The 19,543-nt window shown below is 37.9% G+C and overlaps 1 protein-coding gene across 12 annotated transcripts in view; it reads right to left on the reverse strand.

Annotated features, from left to right (window-relative positions):
• The window catches only part of DNM3 (dynamin 3), a 569,179-nt gene that overhangs the window by 361,149 nt on the left and 188,487 nt on the right, over window positions 1–19,543 (reverse strand). For all 12 annotated transcript variants that reach the window (XM_040451682.1, XM_040451678.1, XM_040451685.1 and 9 more), the window contains exons 5-7: window positions 7,570–7,668; window positions 6,817–6,977; window positions 2,703–2,845 (exon numbers count right to left, since the gene is read on the reverse strand). In XM_040451682.1, coding sequence (XP_040307616.1) covers window positions 2,703–2,845; window positions 6,817–6,977; window positions 7,570–7,668 — 403 coding nt within the window. The remainder of the gene's footprint in view (window positions 1–2,702; window positions 2,846–6,816; window positions 6,978–7,569; window positions 7,669–19,543) is intronic.

The raw sequence follows: 19,543 nt of genomic DNA on the forward strand, positions 1-19,543 counted from the left end.
GGTCTGGCCCTGGAGCTCCATCTCTCACTACTAGTCCTCATTCACCTCTAAGCCAATCATAAAGAAGCAACTGGCAGCTCCCTACATGCACCACGTCTCTGTGCTTCTACACCTGTTTTCCTTTCTGCTCAGAATACCATTTTCTCTGCCGCTTGTTTCCTTGCCTGGCTTATTTTTCTGTCCCTCAAGACTCAGGTCAAGCATCAGTGTTTAGGAAAACTTCCATGGCCCTCTCCACCACCCCTCCTCACTGCCATCAGACGAAGGGCCTCTCCTCTGTTTCTTCAGCTTATTTTCAGCATAGTGCTTAGCAGAGAACATCACCACTGTTCACTTATCAGTCTCTCTCCTAAGGGCAAGGACCATGCATTTCATTTATCTCTCCCTTCTCAATATGAGAGGTACTCAATAACTTCAATGAAGGAATGAATTAAGGTGGTTGGTAAAAAACAAAGAAATATAGGGAGAAAATAACCACTTATATTTGTGATTACTAAATTTAGAAACTAATTTTGATATACTAGTACTACTTCCAAATTTAAAATTTCATAGGAAAAAATTCAAACCATCTAAAACTCGTACTTTTTATTCTCTTTTAACAAAATCCTGGATAAATTAAAATTGCAAATTATTCAGGCCACAAAATTCAGAATATAATTTGATGTAGCTATGTTTACACATATGCCAACATTGCCAATGTTAAGCTAATTTTTAACCACCTGAGAAGGTATAGACATGACACATGCACTGAAACCTTGGGAAATTTTAGAAAATTTACCTCCGGCCACTCCTTTCCTCATACCCTACACTCCAGCCCCCTGGCCCACTACAACAAACCATACCCGAGTTCGCACTATTCTCTAGTCCTCCTCTTCCATCTGACAAACTCTTCCCATACATCAGTGTCTCATTAAATATCTTGTTCTCCGTGAACTCACAACCTTCCTCACCTGTAACTGCTTCCTCAGCTGGGATCCCTTAACATTTTATACTTACCAGAAATACGGCATTTATCAGATTTTAACACAGTTGCTTATAGATCTGTTTCCCTCTTTCTATTGTGGCCTCTTCTTGAGGTCAAAAGTCTTTCCAGTAGGTATCAGAGAACCAGACACCAAGTGAAACACAAAAAGATGAGAGGAAACCAAGAAGAGAGGTAGGCAGAAAGGGGAGAATGAAAGGAGAAAGGGAGAGAGGAAGGAACTGATTAGCTCCCTACAAGGGAAGAATCTAGATATAGAAAAGTCTGTAATCTGAGTCCAATGGAGTCAGAGGCAAGACCAGCATTTGTAAGGAGAATAGTTTCAGGTGGATGTTAAGATAATGACCTACGGCTTACACAGCAATAGCTTTCTTTTCTCTGTAACTTGAAGAGTTTTTATAGGAGCTTAACCAAAGCCAGGAATAAAAAAAAAAAAAAAAAAACTAGGAAAGAGTTGAATCCACTCTTTCCTCTGTATGATCCTATAATATTTTTAAATAGGGAAACATAGAATGTTGCATTAAAATCTTACTTAAATAATTTGAGCATTTAGAAATATCTCTACAAAGACAGGAATTATGTCATGAATTTTAAACATCAAATGAAGGGGGGGTGTATCTTGATCAAGCCTGCACAGGAAGAAGGGGGCCATAAGAGGTGGCAAGCATTATCTTTGTAAATGGACTTAGGATGTTCTAGAATATCAGCTGGGCAGGAAGTCTTCTGGTCGAGAGGAACCTGACCTAAGTTGCAGCACAGGAATAAAAAGGCAGGTGAGGCTAGGAAGGGCCAAACAAAGAGAATAAAGATAAAAGGCACTGGAGCTGGCAATTCTCTAACAACTCTGCTGGACCACCTGAGACCTCTCAGGGATAAACCTAGTAATCCAAGGGTAAGATGGAAAGACCATGAAGGAGTAAAAAGATATGTGGCAGTTTTCACATTTGTATTTTTAAACAGCTATATTAAAATCATAACCGAAAAGGAAAAAGAAATCTAAATGTGCCCTTATTGTCCATACTTTATTATTAAAGCCTTGGTTCTCATTCCACTGAAAAATGCACACGGATAAATCACGTGAAATGACTAAAATAATAAAAAGATAGGGGCGCCTGGGTGGCGCAGTCGGTTAAGCGTCCGACTTCAGCCAGGTCACGATCTTGTGGTCCGTGAGTTCGAGCCCCGCATCGGGCTCTGGGCTGATGGCTCAGAGCCTGGAGCCTGTTTCCGATTCTGTGTCTCCCTCTCTCTCTGCCCCTCCCCCATTCATGCTCTGTCTCTCTCTGTCCCAAAAATAAATAAACGTTGGAAAAAAAAATTAAAAAAAAAAGATAATAAGTACGAGTGACATCAATAGAAACAGTTGTACAATACAAATGACATTTTCAACAGGACCTTTGTCCACTTCTAAGGACTAAGAGGAAAAACGCTGCTGAGTTATCATTATTGGTTTTACTCATTTTTGGAATCCAGTTATAAAAGTACAATGAAATTGGACATGAGGATGAATAATTGGTAAATTTATAGTAAGAGAGGAAGATCCACAATTATTCTTCAAGACCACATAAAGACCTAAGGCCCATTGTCTAACATGCACCAAGTGTCATATACTTGCTTCTTCTGTTACACCTAGAAAATAGCATGACAAACAGACTGAGGCAAGAGCAAACTGAAGAAATTAGTTTCACATGCTGAACAAGGGAAGGGAAAGGTGACTCACTGCAACAACGCTTTGGTCTTCCTGGTGGGGTCTTCGGGCTTGAAGTTTTTATGGGCTTCCACTTCATGTTCAATGGAGAGCAACTGTCCCTGTAGTTTGTTCCTGAAGTTCGGCAGGGTATCTCGAATGTGGTTGGTAAGTTGCTAAATAAAACAAAACAAAATCGTACAGATATAACAGATTAAAGATTAACTCATGAGATAAAAATTGACCTTTACTGTTTCCCTAATCATTCAAAACTTAGAAATCAATTACGTATATACACTTGAGACTAACTCTGTAGGTAAATAATGAGAAGAAGCTCCAGTTCTCTCCTCCATGGCCTTAAGGACATGCTCAAAATGCCTTCAGTTGGAGTCACTCACTTGGGCTACCTCTTTATGCCTGGAAACACCCTTGTTAAAATGCACACAATGTTAATAATGAGGCTGCCTAATAACATTTTTGCATGAATTAATATATCAGATGGAACCTTAAGTTAGAAATTAGTTAGAAATGAAGGAATTGGGGACTTCTAGGTGCTGCAGGGTGTTTTCAGGACCATACTGGTGGAACTCATAGGTACCTGTCAGTTGTTAACTTCTAAACTCTGCAGCTCAGACAGTGTTTCCTCTTGCCCTGCCTCTAGCGCCAGTGCAGTGGTGGGTGTTCAGGGGCTTCTGCCTTTAGTGGTTTTCATATTAAAGCTCCATGACTAGCAAAGGAAAGCTCTCTCTGCTGCTGCTGCTATCTCTACCTAACCATCCACTTGGTTTCCCCGCTGAAGGTCATCTGCTGGCACCTCCAGCTCAGCAGGGTGAAAAATTCTCTGAGAGATTGTCTATGAGTACATGATTAACTAAGAAAAAAGCTTAATTAGGAAAAAAGAAAATTAATTAAGAAAAAAGGGCACCTGGGTGGTTAAGTCGGTTAAGCATCTCTTAGATTTTGGCCCAGGTCATTATCTCATGGTCGTGAGATTGAGCTCCACATGGGGCTCTGTGCTGGGTGTGGGGCCTGCTTAAGATTCTCTCTTCCTTTTCCTCTCCCCTTCCCCCACTCATGTGCACCCACGTTCGCTCACTCTCTCTCTCTCTCAAAAAAAAATGTGGGGTATAAACCCAGATTGGCTAGCTCTCTGCCTCATGTTCTTTCTATTACAATGCAGTTAAGCAAAAATCTGAATTAAAAGAAAAGAAAAAAAGATAATCTTCCTGAATCAGTTAATAAACTTGGAATTAAAAGAAAAAGAGAATGTAAACTTCACAGAAATTCAGGAAAAAGACTAATAAATTAAAAGTAAGAGGAATTGGGGAGCCTGGGTGGCTCAGTCAGTTGGGTGTCCAACTTCGGCTCAGGTTATGATTTCACATTTTGTGAGTTTGAGCCCCACTTTGGGCTCTCTGCGAGGAGCCTGCTTTGGCCCCTCTGTCTCCCTCTCTTTCTGCCTTGCCTCTCTCTCTTTTTCTCTCAAAAAAAAAAAAAAACATTAAAAAAAGTAAGGGGAATAAATATTCCCAGACTGACTGAAGAAACCATCTTAATCATTTTTTATGTTTATCTGAGGTTACTATACTTATTTAATTGTTGATAGTTCGTAACTATATTATACCTTTGCGCACAGTATGATGTATGTTATTACCCAGCATATGCTATTGCTATAGCTCTGAAGCAGAATGTAGAGGACTGCATTCCCAGTAGCAACATCACAAACCCCAAGTCTAAGAGTAACAGTAACCACGAGAAACCAGTAGCCACCTGTCTGCCATGTGAGTGGTAAATGATAAAAACACATGGTTTCCACTTTTTGCTTCTTAGATATCTCAACAGCAAAGCAACACTGTGGACCACTCTTAGATTCCTAAAAAACTTCTTTCCTTGGCTTTTGTGGCCCTAGATCCTAACATTTATGGATGTACCTTCTCCATCTCCGTTGCCAAGTCATCTCCCTCCACCAGACCTGTAAATACCAACATTCCTCAAAGCTGATTCCTAATCTTCTTTGTTCACACTCTGTTCTTTCCTAAAGGAATCTTATTCCACCCATAGCTTTAATAAATATCCAAACACCTGTGACTACCAAGGTGTTATCTACAGACCAGACTTTTTATTTTTGCTATAGGCATATGTATTAGACCATGGACTTTACTTCTCTTAGATGTGTCAATGACACCTCAACCCCAGCATGTCTGAAATCAAGCACCTAATCTTCCTTTCAGAGCTCTCCATCTTGGAGACATCATAACAACCTGGGAACTTGGAGGTTATCTTTGACTTCATCTCTCTATCACTCACCAAAGCTAATCTACCACCAAGTTCTTGATTTTCCTAAACATTTATCAATTCTGTTTTTTTCATCTTCACTGGCCCTAACCAAGACCAAGCTACTATCATTTCTCATTTTGACTCCTAACTTCTCATGTCTAGTCTTGATCTTCCTACCTGCAACTTCCATGATCATTGTTAATCCACAAATACAACTGTGTAATTTGCCTATTCAGATGTCTTAAATGACTCCCTACTGCTCTTAGGAGAAGAACAAAAATCTTTAACTTGCCTACAAACATTACAGGATCCAGCCTCTGCCTACTTCTCCAAATTCATCTCTTATAACTCACTCCCTCATTCTCTGCCCTCCAGCCATAATGACATTGAATTCCTCAAAAGTGTCATGTTCTGTTCCAGTTTTTCACCATAGAAACTGTTCCCCAGGGCCCAAGGTACTGGTGCACACAGTGAATCAGCCATAAAAGTATCCTATTTTCAAACAGTTTGAAGATCCCTGAAGCAGTAAAAAAGAAGGTGATTATCCAAGAAATGAGAGATCTTCAGTACAAAATTCATTCAGTTTTCAGTCATCCAGAATCCAATTATGTCATAATTTAGGGGTCATTTGTAAAACAAAATGGCCAATCATATTCTTTCTATTTTTCTAGTATTCACAACCTAATTTATTTCCAACCTTATCTTCCTAATCATCCTAATGATTTTTCTCTAAGATTTTTTTCAGTTTATTTGTGTTTTTCATAGATAAATCCAGGCATGAAAGTAACAATCTAAAGAGAGTTTTACCAATACAAAATATATTTGTGGACTATTAGGGATTTTGCATGACAAACTAATGTTCTTTCTCTAAAATACATTCATTCATATTTGTTAAATGACACAAGCACAGCACCACCTCATGGCTTCTAAATACTCATCTACCCATAAGTAAAAAGCACAAATTTTACATTAGTCTATGTTATGTCACAAAAAATAGAAGTATACCACTGCCTGTTTTTTTTTTTTTTCCTAAAACTTGTTCAATTGTTTTGCCTAAATGGTTCAGGTCCAATGTCACAAGTAGCCTGCTATTGTGTTAGTCTCTACTGACACCTTCTAGGAGCAAACAATCAGAATATGCAATAATGACTTGATTAATTGACTGTTAAAACTCATAAATAAAAGTTAAAGCATATCTTATAATTCTGTTGGTGAGAACAGCTGCTCACCATTTGGTCAATGTAATCAAAACTCAGGGAGGAAGCCCTGCACTCACTAAGGATGATGCTTAACTTCCCCAGGAGATGGAGAATATATGGAAAAAAAAAGTAAAAAGTAAATGTACTGAGGTTTTATGGAAGAAGTATGTAAGTGCATGGAATGTTGGAAGATGGGGACCCAAGTCTATCTGTGCAGAGAAAGGGGTTAATCTGGAAAAACTTCTTAGATGAATGGAGATCAATGAGCTTACAAGGATTTCTAACTTAGGGAAATCTAAGCTAACTATTACATGTTGACATTTTGAAACGAGATCCCAACAAATCAACCTTTCAGAAATATACAAGTTTAATTTCTTAAGATAACTACATATTGTGAGTAAAATGGGCGCTGATGTATACCCTTGTTTACTGTTCCTAAATAAGTATATACTTCTGCTTTGAGCAGTATTATTTGAATAACATTAAAGCAGATTCTACTCACTGAGAACAGTAGGAATGTGGAACTAAATATTTACATTCGTTTTTTAATTCATATCATTTAAGCTGAATGTCTTATTTTGGAAAAAAATGAATATTAAAATGAAATACGAATTCTAATAGTGACTTACATATTTCATAATTGTTCTTGTTGCTTGAGAAAACATTTTTACCTGATTAAGGACCTTCTGCAGGTGTGGGGTCCCCATCCTATCAGCAATATGCCTGTAAGCTGGGTGTGAGAGGAAAAATTTCCTTTCCGCCAACATGGCAGCCTTAATGTCCTTCTTCCCATCTATGTCCTTCTGGCTTCTGTTTACCACCCCCACGTAACCTGAAACACAACACACACAATGGGGTTTAGAATACTTTTTGTTGTTTATTCTGGGAAGATTTCAAGGCTCTTGAAGAGGCTGAATAAGCCAGGCAAAATTATTTTTAAGTACTGAAGAATTGAACCCTTTACGAACTCAGTTTGAGACACCAGTATTTAACAAAGGCTGGTTCATGTGGCTAATGATAATTTCTTAGCATTAACACAATAATGTCTTTTGCCCTTAAAAGCTCTGTACATTTTAATACAGTGTGTCTCTTAGCAGTTTTGTCATATGGTGGGCAAGTAAATAAGTCACACTTAAAACAGAACAGTATATATTTATGCAGTCTATGATGAATATTTATACCCCCCTTCAAACCCTTCCTTTTCCTGTTTTCCTATTCCTATTATTTTAAGAAATAGTTCTCCTATTGGATCATTTTTAATATATCACTTGGGAACATTATGCCACTCCATAAAAAGTATAACTAATCATGAATACATTATTCCTCACAACTGTGAAGGCATAAAGCCAAGCTTTGCATTGGTTTCCCAATCATTTCTCTGCTACATCATCAAAGCAAATCCTGTATAGGACACAGTACATTACCCCTGCGAAGAGGCAGAAGCTTGTTCTCCAGAACATCCCTGGCATCTGTTCCTTCATCCATAAGATCCAATTTGGTGATGACTCCAATGGTTCTTAAACCTGTATCACAAACCAACCCACTTTATTACACAGTATGCAGAAGACTAACAAATTTTAGAGACATATATGTCCCAAGACTAAATGCAAGGTACTCATATTTCTGGTCCTTTTCCTGTTCCTCTCTCTTATTTTGTTTTCTGATCCACTGCTATCCCAGTCTGGTAAATTTTGATGTGATGAGCAGGAGAGTTTTAAAATTACCCATCCAGGGGCACCTGGGTGGCTCAGTTGGTTAAGCATCCAACTCTTGGTTTGGGCTCAGGTCATGCATGATCTCACAGTTTGTGAGTTCGAGCCCTGCATAACAGGCTCTGCGCTGGTGGCACAAAGCTTGCTTGGGATTCTCTCTCTCTCTCTCTCTCTCTCTCTCTCTCTCTCTCTCTCTCTGTCTTCTTCTCTCTGCCCCTCCCTCTCTCTATCTCAAAAATAAACATTTAAGATAAAATAAAATAAAACCACCCATTCATAATATCACCACAATAATTTTAAATATATGAGTTTATTTTTGTACCATGTATATATGGAAACTATACACTTAAAATTTTCCTCCAAGGTCCTGCACATGATATGGGTGCTTTAATTGTTTTATGTATTACTTTACTGAAAACAAACAAGTAGGCTACACATGGACCAATGAAGAGAGTGTATCATAAATCAAAGCTGATTATTGATCCATTTCTGAGCACTTGACACACAAATTATAAGAAAATTAGGTATAGGACAGTGTCATCACTAAGAATAAAGTTTCAAGTCTCACAGCATTCCCTGTTCCTCAGAAAAAAAATATGACTTAACGGAAAGAAGACCAAACTAGGAATCCTGAGGCTTGGATTCTAGTCTCAAGGAAAGTCACTTAACTCTCTTCTCTGGGTCTCAGTTTTCTTCATCTATAATATAAAGAGTTGGAAACCACAATTTCCAAGGTATAAAATAAAATAACGTAATAAAATAATGTAAAAACCTAGACATTTTACGTAGCACACCAGATACATTGTCTTTGCCCATTGCTCCCTTCACTAGATAAAATAAACAATATTTGCCTAGTGATTCAAATCTTTAAGTGCATTCTTTGGACTCCCAGTTAAACATGATAAAGTGGACACACACCTTTATCTTTTTACCTGAAAGCACTCTAAAATGGCTAATATTTATTAGGTCAGCTATGGTTTTACATGCTTTACATGTCTTAAATCATTTACTCTAAAAAAATCATTTAATCTTAAAAAGGACTCCAACTACTATTTTTTTAAGATGAGGAAACTAAGGCAGGAAGAGATTAAGTAACTTTCTCAAGGTCATACATGGGTATAGGCATCCAGAACCCATGCAATATACTGCCTCTCACAATAAAAAGAATTTTAAAAATAAAAAACGTTTAAAACAAGAAAGTAAAAAAAAAAAATGGGAGAGAACTGAAGAAAAATTTTGAAACTGGAAACCCAGCAGGATGACTGCTAACTAACTTAACAGACTAGCCTAAGAGGAAAACTGCATCCAAGAAAGCCAATGACAGGAGAAGCCCAGAAGCTGGATAATTTACATCACAGCCTCTCAGAAAGGTTCAGGGAAACGAATAGCTCTGACAATAATGGAGAGCAGTGGTGGCAGCTGAGGCTGAAAACAAGAGCGCTGGATGAAAGCAGTAAGATTTCCATGGATAACACAGCTAAAAGCCACCCTGGTCCATCTTGGCAGGAGAGCACAGATTTACTCTCTGGAAACACTGAACTATGGAAAACTGAACTAATGGGCACCTGGCCCAGTTCGAGGGTGTCAGGTATTAAAAGAGGGTGATTAAGTGAAATTCCACATACTGAATGGCGAGACCTCTCTCCTCAGTCCAGTTTAAGAAAAAGCTGGATGGCAGAATTTAACCCCCCAAGCAGGAAACTGGAACAACTCGGTCTGGGGAAATTTACCATTCTAAGAGGAAAACATAGATATTGAAATTCAGAGGAACTCTGATCAAGACAGCCCAATAAATCATCCTACTGCAAAGCCTCTAACTCCTTTGGCCAAGCACACCCACAGAGAGTTTCCAATCACCTATTACTATGTCACTTTTGAATATAAATCAGTAAGTGTAGGCTACCATCTGTCATCATACAAATTTATTATATTATTGACTTACTGTACTTTTCATTCATGTGACTTACTTATTTTACCATTCTGTGACATATATAATTGTAGAATCGCTATGTTGTACACCTGAAACTAATACAATATTGTATGTCAACTATGCTTTGATAAAAAATAAATATTAAAAAAAATAATTTTAAACGTGAGTGGATAGCAAGGAGAGTCTTTGAGACCAAAACAAACAAAAGTTGTAAAACAGAACAGGAGAAAACAAAGATAATGCAAAACATGGAAGAAAACTTTATTATTTTTATTAATATCCTCAGAAAGAAAGGAGAGGTCATTGTATTCATTGAATAAGAACAGAATGTCATAAAAGGAAACATTCAAACAAACGAAAGAGATTCTCAGTAACTAAAAGTATGAGTAGAAATTTTAAAAAATGTTAGTCGCATGGTTGGAGGACCAAGTTAGAAACTCTTCCAGAAAACAAAAGAAATAGAAGTAAATAATAGAAAAAGAAAAAACTTCTTTAAAACTAGAGAAATAATCCAGAAGATCCAATATCTGAATAATTGGCATTCCAGAAAAACAGAGAAGATGAAACAGAAATAATTGGTGGGGTGGGGACATACTATTCAAGAAAATATCTTATAAGTGAAAGATGAAATTATGCATTGAATGAACCCATCAAGTGTCCAACACAATATGAAAAACACACACAATATGGCATATCAGTATAAGATTTCAAATGCTGGCAACAAATGAAATATCCTAATAAGCTCATAATGAACTTAAGGTGAGAGCATGACAAAAGAAAGTTTGGGAATTATTACAGCATCCGACTTCCCAGCAACAAATTGGAAACTAAAACTCAATAGAGTGTTGTTTCCAAAATTCTGAGGGTAAAACTATTTCTAGCCTGGAATTCTAAACTATCAATAAATGTGACAGTAGAAAAAGATATTTTCAGACTTGCAGAATATCAAAATATTTTACTTCCATTTCTCTTTTTCTTTGGAAACTACTAAAAGGTGTGGTCCACCAAACATGGGAAGCAAACTGACAGAGAAGTAAAGAGATCTAGGAAGGAAGAAATATAATATAACCAAGAAAAGAAAGGACTTTTCAGGATGGTGTGGATCCCAGTACTAGGCTAGAAGAACAATCAATATCTGTTAGAATGAGAGGGCGCAGATTACTGAAAAAATGTGTTTCCCCACCAAGAAAAAAACAATGAAGGTGATAGAATACCTAATGCCTACAATGTTTTAAGGTATTAAAGATATAGACTCCTGACGGAGGGGCTGAGAAAGCACTGGTGATGGATATATAGAAGACTATGCAAACAAACAAAAAGAGAGACAACTATCAACCTTGAAGACAGCAATATCATGTAAGAAAGGAAATGTAATCATAATTGACACATGGTTCAGCTGCAAATGATATTTTCAGAATCATAAATATTTAAATATAATTATATTAGTAGAACACGGGAAGGTAAGTGTATATGTGTATGGTTAGTATAAGTGGGTACGGGAGAGAGATATAAGACAGCTAAATCCTTCTCTACAGTAAAGAGTCAAAAGTGAATATCTAAAAATAAAAAATGAAGAAACAGTAGTATAAACAGATTACACAGAAATATGGATGTAAATACCAAAAGAAAGCTAAAAGGATTGAAAGTGATAGACTCTACAAATCAGTAATCAAGAGTCATGAGGAGTGGGCAAGGGACTAACAGTTTTTTGTTAAGCGTGGAACTTATTTTTGGAACTTATTTTTTTAATTATGTATATTTATAATGTAATAAAAATAAAAGTGAAATTTTAAAAGTTTTTTTTTTACTATTCCTTTATTTCTGCAAAGGCAGAGAAGTCTATGCTTAGCGGTGTACTGCAAAGGAGATAGCAAAGGAGATTATTTCTTTTCACATTTAGTTATACAAAGAGGCAGCTTAAAAAATAATCAATGAACTCCTGCTGGTGGACTCAAGACCTACACTCAAAAAGCCATTGCCAGAAGAGATTCAAAGGCAGCATGTTTCCAAAGCACTTCACTGGGAATCTAAACACTCAGATAAAAATAATAATAGAGACCATGCATTGAGTCTTGATTATGTAGTGGACATACACTTGAAACAACTCTATGAGATAGGTACTATTATCTCAATTACACAGATGAGGAAGTGAGATTGGGAGAGGAAAAGCACACTTACCTAAAGGCTTACAGAGGGTTTCCTGTCTCACATTTAGGTCTTTCATCCATTTTGAGTTTATTTTTGTGAATGGTGTAACAAAGTAGTCTAGTTTCATTCTTCTGCATGTTGATGTCCAGTTCTCCCAGCACCACTTGCTAAAGAGACTGTCTTTTTTCCATTGGACACTCTTTCCTGCTTTGTCAAAGATTAGTTGGCCATACATATGTGGGTCCAATTCTGGAGTCTCTATTCTATTCCATTGGTCTATGGGTCTGTTTTTGTGTCAATGCCATGCTGTCTTGATGATTACAGCTTTGTAGTAGAGGCTAAAGTCTGGGATTGTGATGCCTCCCACTTTGGTTTTCTTCTTTAATATTACTTTGCCTATTCAGGGTCTTTTGCGGTTCCATACAGATTTTAGGATTGTTTGTTCTAGCTTTGAGAAGAATGCCAGTGCAATTTTGATTGGGATTGCACTGAATGTGTAGATTGCTTTGGGTAGTATTGACATTTTAACAATATTTATTCTTCCAATCCATGAGCACGGAATGTTTTTCCATTTCTTTATATCTTCTTCAATTTCCTTCATAAGCTTTCTATAGTTTTCAGCATACAGATCTTTTACATCTTTGGTTAGATTTATTCCTAGGTATTTTATGATTCTTGGTGCAATTGTGAATGGGATAAGTTTCTTGATTTGTCTTTCTGTTGCTTCATTATTGGTGTACAAAAATGCAACTGATTTCTGTACATTGATTTTGTATCCTGCAACTTTGCTGAATTCATGTATCGGTTCTAGTAGACTTTTGGTGGAGTCTGTCGGGTTTTCCATGTATAATATCATGTCATCTGCAAAATGTGAAAGCTTGACTTCATCTTTGCCAATTTTGATGCCTTTGATTTCCTTTTGTTGTCTGATTGCTGATGCTAGAACTTCCAACACTATGTTAAACAACAGTGGTGAGAGTGGACATCCCTGTCACGTTCCTGATCTGAGGAGGAAAGCTCTCAGTTTTTCCCCATTGAAGTTGATATTAGCTGTGGGCTTTTCATGTATGGCTTTTATGATGTTTAAGTATGTTCCTTCTATCCCGACTTTCTTGAGGGTTTTTATTAAGAAAGGATGCTGAATTTTGTCAAATGCTTTTTCTGCATCCATTCACAGGATAATATGATTCTTATTCTTTCTTTTATTAATGTGATGTATCACATTGATTGATTTGCAAATATTGAACCAGGCCTGCAGTCGAGGAATGAATCCCACTTGATCATGGTGAATAATTCTGTTTATATGCTGTTGAATTTCATTTGCTAGTATCTTGTTGAGAATTTTTGCATCCATGTTCATCACGGATATTGGCCTGTAATTCTCCTTTTTTGTGGGAGTCTCTGTCTGGTTTGAGAATCTAGGTAATGCTGGCTTCATAGAATGAGTCTGGAAGTTTTCCTTCCCTTTCTATTTTTTGGAACAGCTTGAGAAGGATACATGTTTGCTCTGCTTTAAATGTCTGGTAGAATTCCCCTGGGAAGCCATCTGGCCCAGGACTCTTATTTGTTGGGAGATTTTTGATAACTGATTCGATTTCTTCACTAGTTATTGGTGTGTTCAAATTTTCTATTTCTTCCCATTTGAGTTTCAGTAGTGTGTGGGTATCTAGGAATTTGTCCACTTCTTACAGGTTGTCCAGTTTGTTGGCATATAATTTTTCATAGTATTCCCTGGTAATTGCTTGTATTTCTGAGGGATTGGTTGTAATAATTCCATTTCATTCGTTATTTTATTTATTTGGTTCCTCTGTCTTTTCTTTATGAGAAGCCTGGTTAGAGGTTTATCAATTTTGTTTATTTTTTCAAAAAACCGTCTCTTGGTTTCATTGATCTGCTCTACAGTTTTTTTAGATTCTATATTGTTTATTTCTGCTCTGATCTTTATTATTTCTCTCCTTCTGCTGGGTTTGGGGTGTCTTTGCTGTTCTGCTTTTAGTTCCTTTAGGTGTGCTGTTAGATTTTGTATTTGGGATTTTTCTTGTTTTTGAGATAGGCCTGGATTGCAATGTACTTTCTTCTTAGGACTGCCTTTGCTGCATCCCAAAGCATTTGGATTGTTGTATTTTCATTTTCATTCGTTTCCATATATTTTTAAATTTCTTCTCTAATTGCCTGGTTGACCCATTCATTCTTTAGTAGGGTGTTCTTTAACCTCCATGCTTTTGGAGGTTCTCCAGACTTTTTCCTGTGGTTGATTTCAAGTTTCATAGCATTGTGGTCTGAAAGTGTGCATGGTATGATCTCAATTCTTGTATACTTATGAAGGGCTGTTTTGTGACCCAGTAAGTGATCTATCTTGGAGAACGTTCCATGTGCACTCAAGAAGAAAGTATGTTCTGTTGCTTTGGGATGCAGAGTTCTAAATATATCTGTCAAGTCCATCTGATCCAATGTATCATTCAGGTCCCTTGTTTCTTTACTGATCCCTGTGTCTAGATGATCTATCAATTGTTGTAAGTGGAGTATTACAGTCCCCTGCAATTACCACATTCTTATCCATAAGGTTGCTTATGTTCGTGATTATTTGTTTTATATATTTGGGGGCTCCCATATTTGGCACATAGACATTTATAATTGTTAGTTCTTCTTGATGGATAGACCCTGTAATTATTATATAATGCCCTTCTTCATCTCTTGTTACAGCCTTTAATCTAAAGCCTAGTTTGTCCGATATAAGTATGGCTACTCCAGCCTCCTTTTGACTTCCAGTTGCATAATAGATATTTCTCCATCCCCTTTCAATGTGAAGGTGTCCTCAGGTCTAAAATGAGTCTCTTGTAGACAGCAAATAGATGGGTCTTGTTTTTTTTATCCATTCTGATACCTTATGTCTTTCAGTTGGAGCATTTAGTCCATTTACATTCAGCGTTATTATTGAAAGATATGGGTTTAGAGTCATTGTAATGTCTGTAGGTTTCATGCTTATAGTGATGTCTCTGGTACTTTATGGTCCTTGCAACATTTCACTCACAGAATCCCCCTTAGGATCTCTTGTAGGGCTGGTTTAGTGGTGATGAATTCCTTCAGTTTTTGTTTGTTTGGGAAGACCTTTATCTCTCCTTCTATTCTGAATGACAGACGTGCTGGATAAAGGATTCTTGGCTGCATATTTTTCCTGTTCATCACATTGAAGATTTCCTGCCATTCCTCTGGCCTGCCAAGTTTCAGTGGATAGGTCTGTCACTAGTCTTATGGGTCTCCCTTTGTAGGTTAGAGCCTGTTTATCCCTAACTGCTTTCAGAATTTTCTCTTTATCCTTGTATTTTGCCAGTTTCACTATGATATGTTGTGCAGAAGATCGATTCAACTTATGTCTGAAGGGAGTTCTTTGTGCCTCTTGGATTTCAATGCCTTTTTCCTTCCCCAGATCAGGGAAGTTCTCAGCTATGATTTGTTCAAGTACACCTTCAGCCCCTTTCTCTTGCTCTTCCTCTTCTGGAATTCCTATTATATGAATATTGTTCTGTTTGATTGCATCACTTAGTTCTCTAATTCTCCCCTCATACTCCTGGATTTTTTTTATCTTTTTCTCAGCGTCCTCTTTTCTATAATTTTATCTTCTAATTCACCTATTCTCTCTGCTGCCTCTTTAATCTGTGCTATGGTCACCTCCATTTTATTTTGCACCTCATTTATAGCATTTTTTAGCCCCTCATGACTATTTCTTAGTCCCTTGATCTCTGTAACAATAGATTCTCTGCTGTCCTCTATGCTTTTTTCAAGCCCAGTGATTAATTTTATGACTACTATTCTAAATTCTTGTTCCGTTATATCACTTAAATGATTTTTGATCAATTCGTTATCTGTTGCTACTTCCTGGAGTTTCTTTTGAGGAGAGTTCTTCCATTTCATCATTTTGGGTAGTCCCTGCAGTGGCTCCCAACTGCAGGGCACTTCCCCTGTGCTGTCCGGAGTAACTTGTGTTGGTGGGTGGGACCACAGTTAGACCCAATGTCTGCCCCCAGCCCACAACTGGGGCCACAGTCAGACTGGTGTGTACCTCATCTTCCCCTCTCCCAGCGGCAGGACTCACTGTGGCGTGGTGTGATCCCTGTCTGGGCTACTTGCACACTGCCAGGCTTGTGGTGCTGCTTTGATGGGATCTGGCCAAGGGCATATTAGATGGGGTGGATCCACAAGGTGCACAGGGGCTGGAGGAGCAAGCTTAGCTCGCTTTGCTGTTGGCAGTCCCCTGCGGGAGAGGCCCTGGCGGTCCCCACCAGGAGGGAGGGAGACCCATCGGAGGGATGGATCCACAGAAACACAGCGTTGGGTGTTTGCACGGTGCAAGTAAGTTTGGTGACAGGCATTGGTTCCCTTTGGGATTTCGGCTGGGGCATGGGAGAGGGATATGGTGCTAGCCAGCACCTTTGTTTCCCTCCAAGCAGAGCTCTGTCTTCCAGGGCTCAGCAACTCTCCCTCCTGGTGCCCTCTCACTCTCCCCGCTCTCCAAGAGCAGGGCTGTTGACTTTTAATATTCCAGATGTTTCCCACTGGCTATCAGAACTCACGCAGTCCGGCCCGTCTGCTTTTGCAAGCCAGACTCGGGGATCTGCCTTGCAGGGGGGGCTGCCCCTCCACCACCCCAGCTCTCTCCCGCCAGTCTGTGGAGCGTGCACCGCCTCTCCGCCCTTCCTACTCTCTTCTGTGGGCCTCTCATCTACACTTGGCTCCAGACAGTCTGTTCTGCTAGTCTTCTGGTGGCTTTTTGGATTATTTAGGCAGATGTGGGTGGAATCTAAGCGATCAGCAGGAGGAGGTGAGCCCAGCGTCCTCCTACACTGCCATCTTCCAGTTGAGAATTCTATTCTGTTTATTTCTACTCTAATCTTTATTATTTCCTTCCTTTTGCTGGGTTTGGGTTTTATTTGTTCTTCTTTTTCTAGCTCTTTTAGGTGTAAAGTTAGGTCATTTATTTGAGATTTTTCTTGCTTCTTGATATATGCATTTAGTGCTATAAAATTCCCACTTAGAGCTACTTTTGCTGCATCTCATAGATCTTGGACTATTGTGTTTTCATTTTCATTTGTTTCCATGTAATTTTTTATTTTTTCTTTGATTTCTTTGTTGACCCATTCATTGTTTAGTAGCATGTTATTTAATCTCCATATATTGCTGCTTTTTTGAGACTTTTCCTTGTGGTTGATTTCTAGTTTTATAGCATTGTGGTCAGAAAAGGTGCATGGTATGACTTCAATGTTTTTGAATTTGTCGAGATTTGTTCTGTGGCCTAATATGTGAAATTAGTATTAGGAAGATTTTTCTGTGTGCACTCAAAACAAATGCATATTCTGATGTTCTAGGATGGAATGTTCTGAATATGTCTCTCAAATCAATCTGGTCCAGTGTGTCACTCAAAACCACTGTTTCCTTGTTGATTGTCTGTTGGTCTGATCTCTCCATCTCCATCAATGTACGTGGGGTGTTAAAGTCTCCTACTACTACTGTATTACTATTGATTATTTCCTTTATGTTTGTTATTCACTGTTTCATGTAATTAGGTTCTCTCATTTTGGATACATAAATATTTTTAATTATTATATCCTCTTGTTGGTTTGTCCCTTTTATTACTGTATATTGTCCTTCTTTGTCTCTTGTTACAGTCTTTGTTTTAAAGTCTATTTTGTATGATGTAAGTATTGCTACCCCTGCTTTCTTTTGACATTCATTTGCATAGTAATTGTTTCTCTGTCCCCTCACTTTCAATCTGCAGGTATATTTCAGCCTGAAATGAGTCTCTTGTAGGCAGCATATAGATGGGTCAAATTTTGCATTCACTCCGTCACCCTATGTCTTTTGATTGGAGCATTTAGTCCAGTTGCATTCAAAATAATTATTGATAGATATGTATTTATTGTCACTTTGTCATTTTGGGCTTGTTTCTATAGATTTTCTCTGATCCTTTCTTCTCTGGGTTTGTTGGCTTTCTTTAGCGATATACTTGGATTCCTTTCTTTTTTGCACATCTGTTACTAGTTTTTGATTTGTGATTACCATTCGGTTTGTATACAACATCTTCTGCATATATCAGTCTACATTAAGTTGATGGTTGCTTAAGTTAAACTCATTTCTTTACTCCTCTCCCCCCCAACTCCCACCACCACATTTTAGGTATATGGTGTCATGTTTTGCCTACTTTTATGTTATGAGCCCCTTGACTGATTTTTATATAAATATTTATTTTTACTGCTTTTGTGTTTTTTACTTTTCATACTCTCACTTACGGTCTTCCCTTTCCACTCATAGAGTCCCCTTTAATATTCTTGTAGGGCTAGTATAGTGGCCATGAACTCCTTTAGTTTTTGTCTTGGAAACTTTTTATCACTTCTTCTATTCTGAATGATAGTCTTGCTGGATAGAATATTCTTGGCTGAAGATTTTTCCCTTTCAGCATTTTGAATATATTATGCCACTCCCTTCTGTCCTACAAAGTTTCTGCTGAAAAATCCACTGATAGCCTTCTGGGGTTTCCCTTAAATGTAACTGTCTTCCTTTTCTCTTGCTGCTTTCAAAATTTGCTCTTTATCGTTGCTTTTTGCCATTGTAATGACTATGTATCTTTGTGTGGACCTCCTTGGGTTGAATTTTTGGGAGGATCCTTGTGCCTCCTATATCTAGTATCTCTTTCTTTCCCCTGATTAAGGACATATTCAGCTATTGTTTCTTCAAATAAATTTTATGCTCCCTTTCCTCTCTCCTTCTGAGATCCCTATATGCAAACGTTACTATGCTTGATGAAGTCACTGAGCTCCCTAAGACTATTTATTCTCACTTTGCATAACTTTTTTTACCTCTCCTTTGCTCAGCTTGGTTACTTACTATTATCTGTTTTCCAGGTCAATAATTAGTTGCTATGCTTCATCTAGCCTATTGATTCTTTCAGGTGTATTTTTAATTTCATTTATTATGTTCTTGATCTTTGACTGGTTCTTTTTTTATCTGTGTATTAAGGGTCTCATTGATGTCCTCGACTTTTTTCTCCAGTCCAGTGAGTATCTTATGATCATTACTTTAAAATTTCTATCAGCTTGGGGCACCTGGATGGCTCAATCAGTTAAGCAGTTAAGCATCTGACTCTTGATTTCAGTTCAGGTCATGATCTCACAGTGCTTGTGGTCAAGCCCCATGTTGGGTTCTGTGCTGACAGCATGGAGCCTGCTTAGGATTCTCTCTCTCCCTCTCTTTCTGTTCCTCCCCTGCTTGATTACTCTCTTGCTCTCTCACTCTCTCTCTCAAAAAAAATTCTCTATTAGGTATATTTTTTATATCCATTTCACTTTGGTCTCTTGCTGTAATTTGGTTCTGTTCTTTCATTTGGGAGATATTTCTCTGTCTTTTCATTTTGTCTGACTTTCTGAGCTTATTTCTCTGTGTTAGGAAGGTCAGCTACTTCTCTTGCTCTTAAGGATAATAGCCTTATGAAGAAGAGGTCCTATAGTGCCCTGAAGTGTAGTGTTTCTTGTTCCCTAGAGCCTGGCACTTCAAGAAGTGTCTCCTATGAGTATTGCATATGCTCCGCTGTTGAGTCTTAGCTCCTTTTTCTTTCAG

The sequence above is a fragment of the Herpailurus yagouaroundi genome, unplaced genomic scaffold (assembly GCF_014898765.1).
Source record: "Herpailurus yagouaroundi ecotype Mexico unplaced genomic scaffold, PumYag 205, whole genome shotgun sequence".
Taxonomy (NCBI): domain Eukaryota; kingdom Metazoa; phylum Chordata; class Mammalia; order Carnivora; family Felidae; genus Herpailurus; species Herpailurus yagouaroundi.